At 38.4% G+C, this 15,044-nt stretch overlaps 1 protein-coding gene across 1 annotated transcript in view; it reads right to left on the bottom strand.

The window, feature by feature from the left end:
- Positions 1–15,044, bottom strand: part of HSD17B12 (hydroxysteroid 17-beta dehydrogenase 12) — an 80,940-nt gene that overhangs the window by 3,496 nt on the left and 62,400 nt on the right. Inside the window, 3 exon segments of the mRNA XM_057364188.1 lie at positions 2,471–2,536; positions 5,705–5,786; positions 11,147–11,181. Coding sequence (XP_057220171.1) covers positions 2,471–2,536; positions 5,705–5,786; positions 11,147–11,181 — 183 coding nt within the window.

The raw sequence follows: 15,044 nt of genomic DNA, 5'->3' as shown, positions 1-15,044 counted from the left end.
CCTAAGCCAACGCCAGAGTCACAAAGACAGCTTACTACAACCTGTGAAGCTTTGTACAGGAAAACATAGATGTAGATACAGAAAGTTATATTTAATTCTTCATTTGTTTATAATCCCAAAAATGTAAGACACCAAGWATCTTTTTCCTAGCTTTTCTGTACCCAAGAGCTAGAAAATCTCTCCTATACTATGTACATTCATACCGTGCTTAAYGCCTTTAGCCAAGCACGAGTTACTGGGTTATTTACCTCTTCAGTCTCAATAGGTACTCCATAGTCRTAAATGAACAGTTGCTACTGTCCTTCATTCTCCTCTCAAACTGCTAAAAGTACTATTTAGACAAAACCTGGGGAGAAGGAAACAACTGAACATAGAAGCAATACATCYCAAAGATGTAACGTTTCTTTCTCCTGCAAGCATCTGTCCCTAAGTACTCTCACACTAAAGTAACTATGAGCAGCTTTGCCTAAGAAAACACCAGAAAACAAAGACAGAGCTTTAGATACCACAACACAGGCCAAAAAAAACTTCACACCATCTTTATTGTCAGTGAAGCTGTATGTTGAAGGGGTGTGTGCTTCACAACTTGTAGGCAGACTTCAGCAGGAAAGAAGTCCTCTCCTGAAAGACTTGATATTATTGATGTAGGAAAGGAAAATACTCCACCAGTTCATTCAGTCTTGTTTTGGGACTGTGATCACAGACAGAGAGGGCCGCATTTCACACAGATGAAAATGACTGGGAGAACAGCTGTCTGATACTGAAGCTAAATCTGCAAGTAATACCATTTGAAAGACACTAGGGAGACAGCAGTAATAAAGAAGTGCAAAAGTGAAGAGAAGCTCTAAGGAACTTGCCATGGTAAACTTTGACCCATTGCAGGACAGTTTGGGGCTGAAGCCTGTGAGAAAAAAATGTAACAAGGCTATGTGGAACACTGAAAGTTACTCCAGCTAAATCCACTTCAGGAACTGAGAGCACACAAAAYGCTGAACCTGTGCTTGTTCAGAGTGCTACCTTTTAATGCATCCTTCATTGCTGCACATTGGTTTCACTGAAGGCACATCCCAGAGTGCTAGGACAGAGAATCAAGCACTCAGGGGACAAGTTAAGCTTTTGAAGCTGTACTCCAAGTTATAATGTTATCAGTGCAAAACTWAAGTCAGGCAATTAGAACACTTTCAGGATCCATATTCTCTAGCTTTCCTTCCATTGCTAACAGATCCCAAAATAAACAGCACCCCCTCAAATATTTAGTGTAAGATTTAAATCTAGGTTTACAGGAGGTTCCCATTTAAAGGATTGGTGACTGCATGGGAATAGCTCACCCAACAATTGTCTTTTCTTAATGCAATCCATTCTCAGGAAACATGACAAGATGGTTCCTYGTGAGAGGTTCTTGTTTTGCTAAGTATATTTAAAAGGAAAAAATAAYCTACTACATCAAAAAGGTAACACAGCCTTAATCTGGTAACAACTTCCCTATAGTTTTAGCTAGTAGTAAGACTTGTGCTCTTGTGCATGATGATTACACTTTCATAAAGCCTTCAGAGTTCAGATGATTTTGAGAACCACCACACAAAATAGAGGAATGACAGACATGGACAYAGCTAACCCTCTTTGTGAGAACCCTAATTGAATTTCAAAAAGAGATACCATTGTCTTCACAATACAGGAAAGATCTTATACCACTTTTATTAAAGTAACTCTTGCTCTGGAGAGAAGATGTTTAATAAGCAATAGAAAGTTCACTGTTTGTGACCAAAGCTGGAAATTTCAGCTTTGGAAGCAAACACTAAAAATATGTGAGAAGTGATATTAAAGCAAAATCCTATAAAGCAGTGAGAAATTGCCTTGGTTTGCTTTTGTGCCACACTAAAAATAATTAAAATCACGSAAGGTAAACAAATTGGGGAGGGTGTCAGGCAAGGAGGGGTATGAAGCAAGGCTCATTAGTAATACAGAAAATTAAATCAGTCAATTACACGCAAAGGATCTTTGARGCTTTTGTTCGTTCTTCAACTATGCTTAGATTAGCAGCTGATTCACTGGCACTGCAGGGATTCTACTATTCAAGTAGTTTGAGCTGTTACCCATGGAATGCCTGTACAAATGCATTCCACAAGTGTACMAATACACTTCCACAAGTGTATTCCAGTAGATGAAGCTTCAGGAAGATGTATTTTACAGTATTGTGCACAGTTTTATGGAACACTTKATCCATAAAGGTTCAATCAGCACCATCAGCTAAAAACCAAACCAAACCCATACAAAAACAAACCATGTCTTTTGTTGCTTCAAGACCCATGGTTTCAGAGTAATATAAGAAAGCTGCTAATGGGATCAAAGGAAATCCTTATCCTTAATCTGTGTCACACACTCATGAATAAGAGAATATGCTGATTCCTCTTTGTTGCCAAGACACCAATGTTGCTGTGGTAACCACACTTACATGAAATAAACTACTCACCTGCACAATGATGCCCTTGCTCTTGTATTCTGCATGGAGGCCTCGGGAGAAGTAATCCACAAAAGCCTGGAGACAGAGAGGAAACATGCAGAATGCTACACGTTACAATGGAAACTCTAGTTTGACAGTTTTGTGTAATGGTATTTGAATTACTATTTGGAATTCCTGTTTTCAAAGTGAAAACACTAAGTTTTCAATGAAACTTTGCAATACCGTTCAAATAGAAACTCTGTGCTTATCAAGTATTTTTACAAGCAAGAGAAGCAAGGCTCAATCTAAACAATTAACCCCCTTTTTAATTTAGAAGAAAAAGGAACAAGATTTGTTACATGAAGCCTAGTTAAAAGAGGTAAAGAACACTTTATGTTCACATTGTTCACCACATATGTCATCTCCTTAGATTTTTTTTAAAGAGTGATTTAATTGAGTTTCTCCTCAATGTGCATGGTTTTTAGAACACAGTGTTTAAACACTCAGTCTTCTGCCTTTACACTTTTAAAAAACGTCACCCYATGGTGGCACTTCTTTCTAATCCTCAAATCCATCTCCACAGATTCTTTTCCAAACTTCTGGAAGTTTTAGAATTCGCAAGATTAAAAGTTCAAAGAAGGAAGTTAAAGGGCTTAAAAGTTGGATGTTAGCACCTGCCTTCAAGATGCCCTCAAAGCCCTTGAAGTAACAAAGGCTGCCTCAACCCTGTCAGGAAATACTGTCCTAAGAATCCAAGGCTACTCAGCAGTTCACACCAGCATCATTTCCTATTTCCCAAATTCTTCTAAACCACMTTTCCACTTTACCCTCCTGCATCCAGTGAGACAAAATACCATGCTACAGACCAGTTTCAAAACAAGCAGCAAAACTCTAGTACTGCACCTCCTTCACAGTTTTCCTTTGGTCACCATGTCACCAATGGTTTAACAYGAGTCCTAACTGAAACCAGCACTTAAAGTTGGCAGCACCCAGTGTTTTTCCTATTGAGGCCATCCCACTGCACTCAGCCTATACAAGAAGCAACAGAAACACTGCCACACCACAGCAGAAACTCCTCTCAGCACACTCGGAAGATCTGAAATAAAACCAGATTTTGCTGTGTAGCAGGTAGGTCCTTTTACTCTTCTTCAAGTTGCATGTATAAGCTCAAACAAAGCTCCTTAAACCATAAAAAGCTTATCTGCTGTTCAACTGTTCTTTCCTTCTYCCCTTCCCCTAAGCTTGTAACGAAATTCAGTATTCAACATAAACAAGACTGAAGGTCTGGTCTAGAAGCAACTATTCAAGTGAGCTGACCAACCTCTTGCAAGAATTAGGTACCTGCATGAACATGCCAAATAGTTTGGTGCAGTTCTTGAACACTGGTGCATGTGTAATAACTGCACAGAGTATACTGATAATCTATTAAAGGTACGGTATTATGTTAATAAAAGTCATTCAAATAAYAAAGATCATTCAAATTTCTAACTATTCCTCCATGGTGAAAGTCCTGATGTTAGCTACCATTCCAAATATGGAGACATAGTATAAAAGACTGTCTTCTCTACTGGTTGCAAAGAACTTGCCATAATGAAAATGTTCATTTTATATGAGGAAAAAAAAAGCAACTTCCAGCATACATATAAGCTTTGGAGTTTTTCTTCTTGAAAAATTTATTTCTAGACAAGTTGGGTTTTCTTCCTCCACAAGCACATGTCCCCAAACCTGCAACAAGTCTTAAGATTGCTCTCTAAGTAAACATTCCCTGCATAAGTATATAAGCAATGCAGGTTAGAAAATTTATTCTCCTTGGATGTCCAAATATCTAATAACAAACCCAAACACTAAAAACATGGGGGTGAGGTGGGAAATTATATACTCATATTTCACTTCTCATTAGCCTTAACACAGGTAGCTAGGTAAACCTTCCAAAATATAGCCATATGATTTCTTTACAAGATCTTAATTTCATTGTAAACTACGGAATTCTCCACAGGAAGGTTAAAGAGTTGGACCACATTTGTTCCTGATAATTAGTCAAAGTCATTGACTTACACCTGAAGGATATTGTTCTTTAAATCCCCTTTATATAAATGAGGGAAAAAACCCTCTAGAAACTGCAGATACAGTCTTTCTATAGCTACATTAGGAGAGTCACTTTCATGCTTACTAATCTTGCTGTGGTAGAAGATGGGCAGTGCTGAGAATAGAATGATTATTTGACCTGTAATTTAGTTTTTTAGAGGGAAGGGAATATTTCAGATTCCTATTGAAAAAGAAGACATACCAAAGCAGCGTAAGGTATATTGTCACTAAAATCAGAAACTCAATTCATTCCAGAAAGCTAAAGGCACTGCCACAAAAAAAGTGACCATTTGTATTAAAAAAAAAGATCTGTCCTCTCAGAAAACAGCTGTTTCAAAGGGAAATTTGATCAGCTAGAGCTACTTATGGAGCTTCAAAACTTAAATAGCCCCTCCTTTAGTATGAATAAAACGGTGTGCATCAACTCCCTTCTGGGAATATGAAGATGTTACTGAGAGTCTAGGGGAAACATGAGTCTGTTCTGACATGAATAATGCTACTGAAGGTTTCTTTACCCTCTGAGATCCTTCCAGTATTTAAAGTAATTACCAGGTATGCCTGAGAAAGCTGTAGTGCCATCCTGCTTTAATACCAGTGTAAATGTCTCTTGCATTCTGTTTTGTCACATATGCTTCAGTCCCATACTGTGTACCCATGTTCTATCTTTACAGATTCACTGGAAATATTTTAGGGTGACATTTTAGAATGCCCTGAAAGTATCTTTGGTAAAGAAAACATAAGACCAGCTGCAAAAAGATGAAACTGTCCCAGTGACACAAAGATAAACACAAAAGAACAGATGAACTTTAGATGAAATGGAGWTCATAGAATCATCAWAGAATTTAGGGAAAGAAGTTTCAAAATTGAAATAACAAAGTGTGTTAAACTTARTCAATGTCCTTTTTCAACCTCACACTAAGCTTGCTTGGTACGCTAGCATTCTTTTCCATGTAAAAATAGAATGCAWAAGGAAATACATARAACAGTAATTTTCATTACAGTAAACCCTTACACTCAGCTTTCTTTCAACCTTCCACCTTCCACTRTGGGAAAAACTCAAGACCGAAACTCTGTACTTTTAGTTTATGAAAGCACCACTAGATGGACACCAAAACATTTAGTCCTGTAAGTGCTGCCTTATGTTTGACACTTGATTTCAGTGTGGAAARGAACACTTACCTTGGTTGCAGAGTAAAGAGTCAGCAGTGGAGTTGGATACATGCCTGCAGCAGATGCAATATTCAGGATTATTCCTTTTGATCTGAAAGGAAGCCAAGATATATTATTATGAAATAAAGGAAACATCCTTCATGTTTCCAAAAAATACAGCAAGCCAAAAAAACCCTTTAGAATGCAACTGAGATAAAGATCTGTTTAAAAACCCCAACCAAATCCTGAATTGAAATTCACTTTATTCACAGTTATAAGTATCCAAGCAGCTGGTATAAATCAGGAATAACTCCAAGGTCAATACAGCAGAAGAATCACAGCTGTATTTATATATACATATATAAACACACATACTGAGTTAAACTATGCAAAACCATTGAGTCAAGCTGGCACAAGTTCAAGAAGAGCTTCTAAATCTTGGGATAAGAYGGCAGAAATGGCCATACAAACACAGGTTTGTTGTATGATTTACACTTTGATAATTCCTTTCATCTTCTAAACACTACTTCATGATGGGTCTTCAAGATAGGAAGCATCTGAGTCTACAGCTCAAATACAGAAGTGTTTTMATAAATATGGAAGATATTCAGTAGATAAACACAGAAAATGAAAGTTGTTTGACAGCTGTTTTACAGTAAGACTGAAGGTATTCATCAATARTATTTTGGTAAAGATAGCAGAAATTAGTGACCACCCGCTCTGTTAAGCCATTCTAAAGCACATGTGGGTAGGATAGGAAGGCTCCTGATCTCCCAATACAGACTGATTTGGGCCATGTSTATTTCTGAGACTAGTTTTACCTACAAAACCAGACATACTTAGTGCTAGGTAGAAAAAAAAGAATTTATTTTAAAAGCTTCATGCAACTTAGGACAATTACCGTGTTAGAAAATGCTGTGAGACAGTCCAACACAGTGAAAGACACATTTCTGCTTCTTCTTACCCTCTTAGAAATTCAATCCAATTTACCTGAACAGAGTGTAACTATGTCATGTTCACTTCAGTGAGAATACTCATGCGGGTAGGCATCACACAGCTCAACTCCTGCAGATTCACACGAGTTTCCATCATATTTGTTCAACCAGGTATACCCTACACCACTGCTGCCACGGTGATTTAAGTAACCATCTTAAAAACAAGCAGCAATCTAAGTCTCCATTAAAAATTAAAACAATCTAAATGCTTTGGAAATCATGACAAGAGACTCAAACCAGTATGGCTTGTGCCATGATACAAGTGCAAATTACATCTGTGACAGATCTGTCACGAGGAATGAGATGGCAAATAAGACGGCAAATGTGAAAATAAAAATGCCAGTCATTTGGGACTTCAAACATCTTTGCCAAAGTTCATCATATTTTTCAGGACCTCCCTGCAAGGCTTGGTTGCTGAAATAAAGRAGTAACATGGATCAAAACATGTAGCATGGAAAGCATAAAGCCACATACTAATCACAAATTTTCAAGACAGCAAAAGGTTAACAGTGGATGCCTGAATTTTTTCAGATCAAGACAGGTAGTGATTTTGATATTTATTCATGAACTCARATGGAGATTAGCAGTGAAATGAGTATTTATGCAGTTTTTAAGAGATTACCAGATTGGAGAACACTGTAAGAAACTTGTAAAAAAGCTTAGACTGCTATGTGAACAGACTATAGAATGGCAGGTGAAACATCAATATTAAGAGTGTATCAATAACCAACAACGCATACTAAAGAAAATAATGTGAATTAATCACAAACCTTGCAGTTTAAATCATCTGTCCCCTCCATGAAAAACCTGAACAAGGAGTTCTCTTTTGTGCAGAGACACCAAAACAAGCTAAAAAACAGGATGCTTGGGAATTGCAGGGACAGATCCTTCCCCACCACCAAAATCTTGTATTAAGTCTACAAACCATTTTTATCCCTCCAAATACAGAACAAAAATAGAAAAACCTGATGATTTATGAAAGAAGAAGAAGAAAAAAATTCACCCTGATACATCAATTCAGTTATTTAAGAGACTATTAAGAGCAGCCAGGATAAGAGTATACAAACCAGTGAATGAAAAAGATCAAGATCTTGATTTATCCTCTCAGAACACAAAAGAAAGATTACATTTATTTTAATGAAAGACTGCAATTTAGATCTGATAAAAGAAAGTGCTCTACCCATATTCAGATTAGGGAGTACTTGCCACAAACTTAACTGAGGACAAAAGCTTAACAGGATTCAAAGAAGGATAAGTATTGATATGGATAAACATGAGCCTCACGCTTTTAAAACAAACTAAAGCTTTAGAAGGGAGGCTGACCTTCAGGCTGCAAGCACGGCTCTCTCAGCATCTGGCTACACTTTCTCGCAAGAGTCGTGACCATCCCCTAGATGGAGTGAATTAATGGTTTGACCCAGTGAAGAAAACCCTCCTAGAAACAAAAACATTAATAGCAGCCCCTTGCAGAAGCTCTGTGTATTCGTCTCTTTGAAGCWGTCAATGCCACTGGGGGTTTAGTGGTTTGTATTTTTACATTTGAAGAAAACAGTCCAAGCCTTAAAAGCTCATAACTTAGAACCTCCAGATAAAATGAAATTGAGAAGCATGTGTGTAGGGAAAACACCTGCAATTACTCCAATTACAATTCTGCTTCTTAGATGCATTGAAGAAGAAATTATTTTAGGGAGGGATCTGAAGAATTACTTGAGCATCAGTGTGGCAAAGAGAAATTATGGTTCCATCTAATTTGAGTGTGCCATTAATGAAACAAAACAAAACAAAATAAGTTGGTTAAGATGAAGMGAGCCAGGCCCACACCCTCACACCTCCCCATGATTCTACCTTAAGTGGTCCAGCACCAGGGAGGCTATATTTAGCCATCTTCCTGTTGCTGTGGCAACCAGCGCCTGCTCCAGCTGCATGCCAAGTGGAAAGAGCAAGCTTCTTCTGTAATGTAATTATGCACTTGCTACTTCCCTGGCAATAAATACCATAGTTTGGTATTTGTCTAGCAACAGTCAACTGATTTTTGGTGGCGGTGGCTTTTTTCGTTCCCACAGACATCAAGACTTGATTTTCAGTTCTGTGAGTTTCCCACCTCTGACAGTAGCCCAAGTATTTACAYAGGAACTGCTCATTTAAGATTAATAGGAATCTTCAGATAATAAATTGTCACTTTAAGTGTTCAGAGCAAGAGAGAGAAGCCACAGCAGAGAATCTAAACGCCATTACCAGAAGTGGCATTCATCTAATCCTGCAGTGTTTATGATAARTAAAATGTAAAAGGCACACCAAGATGTAGTTTTATTTTATCTTATCACACCTGGATGCAAAGCATGCAAAGGATGCTCTATTTTTCTATTTATCTTGCAATACATTACCATAAAAACAACATTCAAATACGCAGAAGTACGCACTAGAGCAAGCTGCAAGATGCTGTAACACGCTACGTCACATCTATCCACGCAACATGCTCTCCCTCCTTGAACAAGTGAGGAATGACAATGAGATTCTTAGTCTAGACTTATTCTTAGAGCCTGGAGCACTTTCTTCTAGTCTGTGGTCCCATGTGAGAAATATATAATTGACTTAAGAGCAGCTGCGTCCAGTTACAATTCATTCATGACCTTGGATTTTCTGGACATCCATGTCCTCCTGTGGTTACCGACTCCTAGAGGTGTTAATGCCCTGTGAGCTAGGACTATGAAGGAGTTGGCAGCTGCAGACATTGCTTCTGTGCACTGCAGACCYAACCAACCTCACAAAAATCAAACAGAAAATGGAAGCTTTTTCAAATATTTTACCCTGGGACAGAAACCAAGGCCATTATCCAAAAAGAGCAGTCCTTTGAAGCCGTTTCTTATATACAAGAAAAAGTTCAAGATGTGTACTTAAGTTTTTTAACCACTTTTAACCCTTTCTTTCAAGGCTTCTTGAACATTTATCATTGGAACCCCTGAGGCAGTCATGCATTCAGAGAACTAAGGGGAAAGACGTCATGTGTGCTCAAGGGTAGTCAGAACCAGAAATCAGCAGGAACCTGCTTTCATTCAAATCATCTTACCCAAGTGGATGTGTAACAGAATAATATACACAGGATATTCTRTAAGTAGGGTATACATCATTCTGTCCTGAGATGCTGAAGAGATAACTCTGCCAAATGGATAGCTGCAATATTTATTTAAACAAAGAAGAAACTGAGGCAAGAAACTTAAAGAATTTTTAAAGATCCAATACCTAATAATGAAACAACATTAAATCCTTTCAAAATGGTTTTAATCATGTTGGGACCTTCAGAGGGCAGTGGTTTTTACAAAAAYCAAGTCCTTTTATCAATAATAGTAYAAGGATAAGGAATAGCTTCTGACTTACAAGCCCTGAGTATCTGTACCACTGTCCTATAAACTTCACCCTCTAGTCCAGCTTCATCAAGAAATATTACAACTCCTGCCCCAGAGCTCAGCCTTGGGTCTTTAATTAAAATCTCTTTACATAAAATCAACTTATTCGTATCTCCTGACTGGCCAAGTAAAAATCTAAGCTCACCATCACCCTGATGTGCTGGACACTGACTCCCATGCTGTCCACTATCTCTGACAGTTTGTACCCAGGAAGAAGCTTTGTTTTGAAAGTGCAACATCTGCTGTGCATCTGTGAAATACTCGAATAGCTGAATTTTGGTCTGCAAAGAAGACTCCCAGACGGTGGGATGACACAAAATATATCCCTGTTTTTTTCATCATCTTTGCCCATTTTGAAGGCTTGCCCCATATACGGACTCCTCCTGCTGTATTCCTTTGTATGGCTCTACAGAATTTTTCCCAGTATTGCGAGCATGGCTCAAGCCTGACCCAGCAAGGCAAGGTTAGCACCCCAACAGAGATGGCAAACAGCCAGGACAGCCAACATCAGCTGGAAAACAGCCTGAAGGGACTAAATGGAAACTGTGAACCTTTCAATTTCACCTGGGAGCTAGCTGGGAAATCAGTACACCTTCCTGTCGACAGTGGTGTATTATTCTAAAGAGCTGGTCTCCAATTCTACTTTTCCAAATGATCACAGACTTTCCTCAATATACCTCCTACTGTATAATGAGAACATATTCTTTGCATCCATTTTACTTACAATGACTTAGAGAAATAGCCTTAAGAAGGTTATTCCCAGGAACTGTAACCACCCCCTCAGAATAGCAGGTTGTTGAGTTAGTGCTGATGAGTCAGACAGGCTTTTTAATTCTGTTCTAAAAGGAATCACCACAACAGTGGAGAAGGGAGAGGAAAAATAAAAAGGGAATCGAGTGGAAAAGGCTTCCACCGTCTGATGATTCATGCACCATCAGCGTGACTCACCCAGCATTACTCTGCCATTAAAACATGGAGACTAGGCTGATTASTCACAGTAATGAATTTTTCAAGAAAGGATTCTCCCCTATAAATAATGATGACTTTGTCTGGATAGTGTTAGTGTGACTCACCTTTCCAGCATGCCGGGCAGCACCAATCGTGTCATCTGCAAAAGGAAAACATTCGTGATGGCTGAGAATGCAGACACCAGACAGCCAGAGACCGAGGGAAGCCTCCCTTCCTCCCAGAAGCAGCTGCCACCCCCTCCACCCCAAGCACGGCTCGGGGAAGCAGAGACCATACTTTGCGTAGGCAGTTTATTTTTATTCTACCTGGATAACTTGGCTCTGTCAAGTAGTGTGTGCACTGAATCTGGTGAACCCATCCAGCTAGCAGMACAAAAGTAAACAAAACAAATGTCTTCACCACTCTGCAGCATCCGTGGCCTCTAAAGAACATTAAAATACCAGAGTACTACAGTACATGTACCATCTTTCTCTCCCCACAAAAAACACCTGTCTTCCTCAAGACTGACTAAATTTACCACCTATGCTAAGACTCAAAACACTATCCAATACATTTTATCTGGGCTTACTGAATTGCTGAGTTTAAGACAAAAATAAATTACGGAGGAGCAAGAGCACTGGACAGAACTAGTGAATGTAAGTTGCCTACATTATGTTACCTACAGAAAATACTTAGGACTCCAAAACACTTTTTGCTGATTAGACAGATGTTTTCACACTGAAAAAACTATACCCCCACAAGGAAAGCTGCCTGGCAAACCTCCTCACTGCTCTGGAGATCCTGCCTTCACTAGAACTCTGAGCAATCCATCTACAAGCTGGCTGAAGGATTCCTCAGAGCAGTAATCCTAAAACAAGCTTCCCAGTTGCAGACAGAGCATTTCTAACAGGGGAAACAAATTAAACATCAACCCAAACTTGGCCAAATTTTAATTAGTGTAAAATATTTAATTTTCCCACTACTAATTATACCATCCTAAAATAGAGTTCAAATCCAAAACATCTGCCTTCGTGAAATAGTATCAAAACTCCTCGTGTCAAATTCTTCCCAGCTCCAAACGACCCTATGAAAAACTGTCACCGACACCAAAGACAGATCAGACAARAAATATAAACTGCTACTACTTTTGGCATCTAAAAGGTGTTCCAACAAAGTTTTTGAGAACACGGGGTGGATAATAAAATACTAAAACTAGCACACACCAAAATGTAATGATACTCCCACTGCTCCCAAATTACCTTGATAGCTAAAAATAAAATACTGAATATTTGAATATATGGGAAGAAAAACACACACAAAAGAAATCAGCATATACAGGCACACAAAACACCTGTAAGCACTTTCATTACAAAGAAACAAATTTTATTGTAGGAAGCTACTCATTATCACCACTGCATTAGCCCTTACATATGACTCAGTCTGGGTTTGAGGTTTTTTTCTTTGTTTGTTTTTATTTTTGAATTACAAAACATACCCTTTCAGGAATAAAGGAGAAAAAAAAACACAAAAGAAAACAATCTCAGTTGATTGCAGCTGACACACAAAGAAAATTATAGAGAAGGGCTGTGTTTTGCATTTTATTGGTATTTCTCCCTTAGAACAGATTCTGCCATCAGCCACACTGGGTGACACTTTCGATAAGGGACTGTATGGGCAGGAGTTGAACAGGCCTTACTTTCATGAAGTCAGCTGCTGACACACTGAGCTGTCAGCACTGTCAGAAGTCTAAGTACTCAGAGCTGATAAGCATCACCAAGCTAAACAGATCTGATGCAGCTTCAAAAAAACCTCTAGTACTAAGTTTAAGCATAAATGAGCTTTTTCATATGCTAATGCTTAAAAGGGGATGTAGAAACAACTATTTATTTTAATCTTAAAGGATAACGAATTATTTGGGCTGATTTTAAGACTTGTTCAAGACTGGAAGATCTTTTATCTGATGCAAGTTTTATGATCTCTTCCACAGATCCCTGGCAAAAAGCAGCAAACTTGCCTCTCAGGGCAGTGTRACACTGCATATCATGTCCATAGATTGGCACATGGACATGGACTGAAATTGCCTTCCCTTAGGCAACCCATAAACGGTCTGAAACACCAGTACACCATTTCCCACGGTAGTGTAGAGGGGACCCTACGTCTGAAACTTTGTCATAAATCTACACAAATGCATTCATGGTCTAAATCCAAATTGCAACCCACCAAGCAGCTCTAACAGTTTATCACGAGGTGGCTACTATTGATACCCAAATGAGAGCACAGAAAMATATGCTACAATAATTGGTGGACTTATATAAAATAAAAAACTATGAAGCCATTGRCAGCTGAAATACAGCAACAGGTACACAATTTGAGTAGAAATCAAGAAGTCTCTCACCMCCAACTGTGCTAAATGGTTTGTTTCTGAAGTTCAGCAGGACAGGCAATCAATTTTTTTCTCCTCCACAGAAAAATAGTGATGGCAAAACTGGATTTTATACTCAACATCACTTCTGTTTGTTTTATTAAAATTCTTACTGTGAAATAGGGCAAAAATTTCTTAAAATTCTGTGAAATAGGGCAAAAATTTCTATCAGTATTTTTACATCTTGTGATGTGTGCAAAAAAAATATTTATGAATATTCAGTATCTTATGTAAAAATACCATAATTTTTAAAGAGCAAGATAACAGAAGGCAGCTCTCTGAGTCAGTCTCACCTGACCCAGCCAACTGCATGCTCAAGGAGCACTATTGGAAAAACACCGGCAGAGTATTCTGCAGCCTTACTCAGGTCTGGTGATTTTATACACCGTACATACACATAAAATATTTTCAGCATTAATTAAAATAAAACAATAGCAGGAATGTAGTTTTACCAGTAATAATGGTGTCAATGGTGTCTACACATGGTTGCACTGTACGATCCTTATCTAAAACAGCCAAACTGATTAACACTCATCTTCAGTAGCTGTAATCTCAGGCACACCATTATGAAAAAGGCAACTCAAAACTAAAACATCTAGAACTGAATAAATACCTCCCAGAGAAAGAATCCAGATTTTAGCCAGCTCTTGTTTAGAGACAGTCAGTTCTGTACTGGTGTGTGTCTCATAGAATGACAGAGCATGCTAAGTCAAGCTATAGGAATTTGCATGTAGGATGTCAGAGAACTTTATAGTAGTGTTTGTTTCTCTGAAGGCAATCTAATACGGTAGAAGGAAGTGTCAGGAAGCCTAAAGGAGAGCTTGGGAACTTCCCTACGAAGAAGGGGAAGTTCCTCCACCTTCACTTGGTGATTACTGAACATGGTTAGGTTTCCTTCACAAAACTTTTTTTTTTTCTGAAGGAATACTACTTTCCACAGAAATGCAAGTGCTACAATTGAAAATGTGAATGTTCCCAAGACTCTGAAAGCTCAGGTAAGTCCCGACAAGTAGTTAGGCTATGTGAAAACTGMCAGCTAATCCAAAACAAAGTGGTTTTTCTTTCTGAAAATTTGCATTAGAGCAGAGTGAGCACATGCATCTGAGAATTTTTTCAGAACAGACTACCCAACATCAGAAGTTGTTAATCTTTGATATTTTATATAGTCTGGCAAAAAGTTATGTTTAGCTCACAACCATGAAGCAGTGGTTGTTGCAGTCTATATTTTTGTTTATTTTCCAATTATTTCACACACACAATGCTAACATAGAGTTTCGAGTATAGTTCCTTTGATTTAGAGGGCTGCCTTGTTTGTAAGTCACCTTCTTTCATACCTAACCATCCAGATCTCAAGTTCCAGGATGCTCAGGGTAAACAAACTAACTTAAGGTATAAACTGATTACAGACCATTTCAATTATCTTTTCTAGGCAGCTACCATTTCTTGATGTCTTTTTACCTGCAACTGCATTTATTACTTTCCTGACCAGCACTGGTTGCATTGTCCACACTTGCTCACCAGACCTGTCTTCTACCTTCTAGTTCTGGAAAAAGTAACACCACTTTTAGTTTAGCAAAGCAAACACTTGCAAATACAAGAAT

Source organism: Malurus melanocephalus, unplaced genomic scaffold (genome assembly GCF_030028575.1).
Source record: "Malurus melanocephalus ecotype Western Australia unplaced genomic scaffold, MMel_1.1 scaffold_2, whole genome shotgun sequence".
Taxonomy (NCBI): Eukaryota; Metazoa; Chordata; class Aves; order Passeriformes; family Maluridae; genus Malurus; species Malurus melanocephalus.
This window is presented reverse-complemented; position numbering and strand designations above follow the sequence as displayed.